Consider the following 5,000-nt stretch of genomic DNA (forward strand, 5'->3'; position numbering starts at 1 on the left):
CTATGATTTGGAATGATTTGTAGTATCCGAATTGCGTCAGAAATTCTGGTAACGTGCTTTGTTTCTAAGCATAACTCGAATTATATTTTTGTATGTATCAAATAGGAATTCCTAGTTAGTAAAACTAGCAAGCGTATTTTATTGAATCTGAACATAATGAAGGAGTTGATACTGGTGATGATGGTAACTATGTCTCAAATAGTGTCAAATGCTTGTCATTTGACAAGCATTTGAGATGTGTCAGTAAGTCAATGATATCGACCCCTTTTCTTGGCTGATACTTTAGGGCATCGACCACGTGGTGATGAATGTCAAAGATGTCCGCGATGCACTTTGAACGTATTACGTTGACAGCAGAAAGAAATACCGCAAGGAATTTTGTGGGACGCTCTACTAATTCTGTCTATCAACTAGTGTAATGATAACAATAATAAGAATAAAATAACAATTTTATTAATATCATCAATTCATATAATATTAATATAATATTAATAACATTGCTTTTTGTTTTGTTCTTTTTAATAATAGCATTGGTGGATTATCAGATTTGCCATTACGCTGAGAATATTGTCTTCCGATATTTCTTTCCGCTCTTTATATTCTGCGTTCAGATTCCACCTAGTTCATCTTCCCTACATCTAGGATCGATAAAATTAAATACTTATCTCATATTGGGTTTATACTATTTACTCACACATTACTCTCAATTTTGATGACTTTGTGATAATACTAGAAATGATTATAGAAACAATAGTATCAATTATTATTATTATTATTATTATTATTATTATTATTATTATTATTATTATTATTATTATTATTATTATTATCTGATATTGCCATGATATTTCTTTAACAATGAATTAACCGCATATAACGTATTTTAACGAAAAAATGGTAAAATATTTAAAAGAAAAATTAAACGAAAATAAACCATTTTCAGTATCCTTGTTACGTTTTAAATCCTTACAACCAAGCATCATTTTGATCCGTTAATTAAATTCTAATTATTTTTTAGTCTCACGGTTTTTTTTTATGCTAAGTAAACCCCCGCCCCCACGTCATTGTTTTTATTAATATTTTCCTTGTTAGTTTGCATACTTGTGCACAATATCGTCTGTCTTTGAGGTCAACAAAAGAAATCGTTATCAATATTGTCATTTTTGGTGGCGGTGCTGGTGTTGGTGCTGGTGGTCGTAGTGGTGTTCGTAATGATGATTTTTTTTTGTTTTTGTTTATGAGCCCATGTCAGCCCCGGACAAAAGTATTCTAACCATGACAATACTGACTTCCTAGGTGTATAAGTGGTAACAGACTTTGAAGGTGTAATCTGTTTTGTAATGTTTTTAGTTTATCTTTATTCATTGTTATTATAAATCCCAGTCCCGGTTTTTTGCATTCTATAAGACAAGTTATGTATTTTTTTTTTACGGGAATTTTACTGCTATTTCTAGCAAGTCGATTGCCCATATAAAATCTCCCATATGGATATTGCTGTTGTTGCTATGGATGCTGCGTGATATTTTGGGATTCATTTCCAAGAGTTATGTCAGTATAGAAGGCTCGAAAGATATACCAAGGCAGCCCTTTTTCCTCCCGTCTTTAAATGTTATTTTCAAAATATTTTCCCCTTATTTTGTATCGTAATTCTTATAATGTCTTGTTTTATATTCTTGTTCTTTTTTGTAGATTTATGTCAGTAAATTGTTTCCATAGTATTGTTTTTGTAACGATTTTTTGTTGTCATTTTAGTCTTTTGTTGATTTTATTGTTTGATTTCGTTTATTCGTTCAATATATTTTGTATTTATTGTATAGTTTAAAATATTCCTTTAATCATATTGTTTGGAAAAATTTGTTGAGGTTTTGTTTTGCCTGTTGAATTGTGTGTTTGTAGTCGTGTGCGGAGTTTTAGAAGGATTTGTGGGGAAGGGGTGTTGCTAATTCTTTTTTGTTCCTTTCATTCATCAAAGTTTAAAAAAAAAATTAAATAAAAAAAATTAATTCTTCGTTTGTTTTTTGTTTTTATTTGTCATCAGCTTCTCAAAAATTAGATTTGTCAATATAATGGATTTTAGTTTTCAAAGCGTTCGCCCGGAAGTGCTTCAAGATTTAGTTTCGAAGCCGTCACGATCGAGTTTAATGCAGGCGTCAAATTTCACTTCACTTTTGTTCGGACTGTGATCGTCCATTTTGGATTTATCGGGTCCTGTCAATTTCTGTACATTGTTCTCCTTTTTCCATTTCATTCGTCTATTTTGAAACCAAATCTTTATTTGCCTTTCCGAAAGTCCCAATGAATGAGCAATTTCGATTCGTCGTCTTCTTGTGAGGTATCGGTTAAAATGAAATTCTTTTTCCAGCTCAAGCGTTTGAAACCGCGTATACGTTTGTCGGGTTCGTTTCTGCTCGTAGGCCGTCTCTGCCAAAAGAAACAAAGAAAAAAATTATGTAGTTACAATAACAACAACAACAATGACGACGACAATAATGATAATAATAATAATAATAATAATGGCTTCTAATTCTGGCACAAGGCTAGCAATTTGGTAGAAGGAGAAAGTCGAATATATCAACTCCAGTAATCAACCGTTACTTAGTTTATCGACCCTGAATCAATAATAGGATGAAAGGCGAAGTAGACCAAGGCAGAATTTGAACTCAGTACGACAATAATTATTATTTTAAAACGTTTCAAACTTTTGCACAAGGTCCGCAATTTTAGGGGAAATTTGGGTAAGTCAAATACTTGACTAGTACTTTATTTTACCGAGCCGGTAAAGGGGAAGGTAAACTTGATTTGAGCTGTATAGGAAAGTAACGGAAAAACAAGCCAGAATATCTTGTCCGACGGGCTAACGATTCTGCATATTAGCCGTCTTCATAATTTTTTTGTGAATCAGGTATAAAGCCAGGAGTGTTCCAGAGGAAGGTATTGGTCGTTACAATTGACCCTAGTACTTGATAGGTACTTTATTTTATTGACCTTGAAAGGATAAAAATACGGCAGGGTTTGAACTCACTAACCTGGATCAAGTACCGTAAAGCAATTCTTCTGACGCTCTTGCGATTCTGCCTGCTGGCTGTCATTTCGTTTCTGATTACGTACAAGGATTCAAATTAGTCTATGATATCGACCTCCAGTTGTCGACTGCTACTGTAATATTTAAAACCCAGATGGTTGTAAGTCAAGGATGTCCTCGATCTCATTCGAACTTAGAGCGTAAAGAGCCATAATATAATGCTCTAGCGATTCAGTTAATCCGTCGCCTTAACGATAAGTAAAAAATTTCGAATTAGCCACAGGGTCGCAAAGATGGGGAAGGTGTTAGTTTGCTGATACCACTAGTTTTCGGCAGAAATCGGCTTGTAACCAATACTTGTGTAGATTTAATAGGCAAACGCCTTCCGTACGAGAAGAATGAAAAGGGAAATTTTGCTAAGCCAGGATAATCGTAAAAAAATATATAATTAAATACCACAAGGCATTTTGTTACCACTCTACGCTTCTTCCATGAAATTTCCTTCTATTAATTAATTCCACACACCGCCAACAGCACAGCTTATATTCTCAGTTGTTAGTTATATATCTGTAGGAATATAACTCATCCCCCATACTTTTGCACAATCACTTCCCAATGTAATAACGCAACACATACTCTTGCGTAATCCATAATCGATACTATAACACATTCCAAACTTCACCGCCAACTCATGCACATTTTTTTTCCATTCAATTACTTCGCAATAATAAAACACCGACACCAACCTACACAACACATATTCTGCACAATCAACACCCGGCACTATTACACATAAAGTAACTCACACAACGCTTACGAAACACAATCACTACCCCCATACGAAATAATACAATTCATATTTCACATATTGCACACAATAAACAAATGAAACACTAAAATAACACTACAAATTAGGAAACAAGTACACAACAATGTAAAACTTATGTAGCATAGAAACGCATTTGTACATTCCCCAAACGACAAAGCCGTCCAAGTTTCAGAAATACAAAAGTGCATCTGGTGATGCAGCAGAAACTTGCTTGAAATTGTTGAAAGAAGTTTAATGATAATAATCGCGATCATGGTGATGATGATGATATTGGTGGTTGGCAGTGGTGGTGCTGATTTCATTTTTAGGCACCAAAGTGTGGATGTTGCGGTGGGGTGTAAATGAGTAAATTACATCGACTTCAGTAATTGACGGTGACTTTATTTATCGACCCGAAAATGATGAAAAGCAGTGTAGTCTTCGCCTGTATGGTTTGAATTCATTACGCAAAGAACCGAAAGAAATATCGCTAAGCAATTTGTTCGATGCTCTAACGATTCTGCCGATCCACAGTCTTGATATCCGTTTTAAGCATAAAGCCAGGGATTTAGAGGAGTGGGTGGTGTTAGATGATACCATCGATCCAGATACTTGACAAGGACTTTACTTTATCGACATTGAAAGTATGGAAGCGGGAGATGACTCAGGGTGCATTCAAACTAAGAATGGAGAGGCACAAGGCCAGGGATTTTATCGGAGGCGGTTTGGTCGATGCAATAGACTCTAGTATTTGACTGGGAGGACGAAAGCTGAAGTTGCTCAAGGAAGAATTTGAAATCAGACCATAGAGAATACGTACAAATGCGGCAAGATATTTTGTCTGATGCTCTATTTTTACCAACAATAATATCAATTCATTCTACTACAGGCACAAGGCCTGAAATAGTGTTCGGAAGAAGCTAATGGATTACACAGACACACACTGTTCAACTGGTGCTTATTTTATCAGCCCCATAAGAATGAAACGTATATTCGACCTCGGTGAACGTAAACACGGAAAAAATACTGCCAAGTATTTTTGTCCGGCTCGGAAACGATTCTGCCAAACAAGTCATATTTTTTTTTTACCACTAATACTAAAGATATCAATTTTCTATCTTAAAAAAAAAAACATGGGTAATTCTAATATTTGCAGCATGCGATAGATAT

General features: G+C 34.7%; 1 protein-coding gene across 2 annotated transcripts in view; it reads right to left on the bottom strand.

Annotated features, from left to right (window-relative positions):
• Positions 1–431: 431 nt before the first annotated feature.
• Positions 432–5,000, bottom strand: part of LOC128251350 (uncharacterized) — a 265,914-nt gene continuing 261,345 nt past the window's right edge. For both annotated transcript variants that reach the window (XM_089364450.1, XM_089364449.1), the window contains one exon: positions 432–2,421. In XM_089364450.1, coding sequence (XP_089220576.1) covers positions 2,105–2,421 — 317 coding nt within the window. In that variant the 3' untranslated portion in view covers positions 432–2,104. The remainder of the gene's footprint in view (positions 2,422–5,000) is intronic.

Source organism: Octopus bimaculoides, chromosome 16 (assembly GCF_046866305.1).
Source record: "Octopus bimaculoides isolate indiv1 chromosome 16, ASM4686630v1, whole genome shotgun sequence".
NCBI classification, from domain to species: domain Eukaryota; kingdom Metazoa; phylum Mollusca; class Cephalopoda; order Octopoda; family Octopodidae; genus Octopus; species Octopus bimaculoides.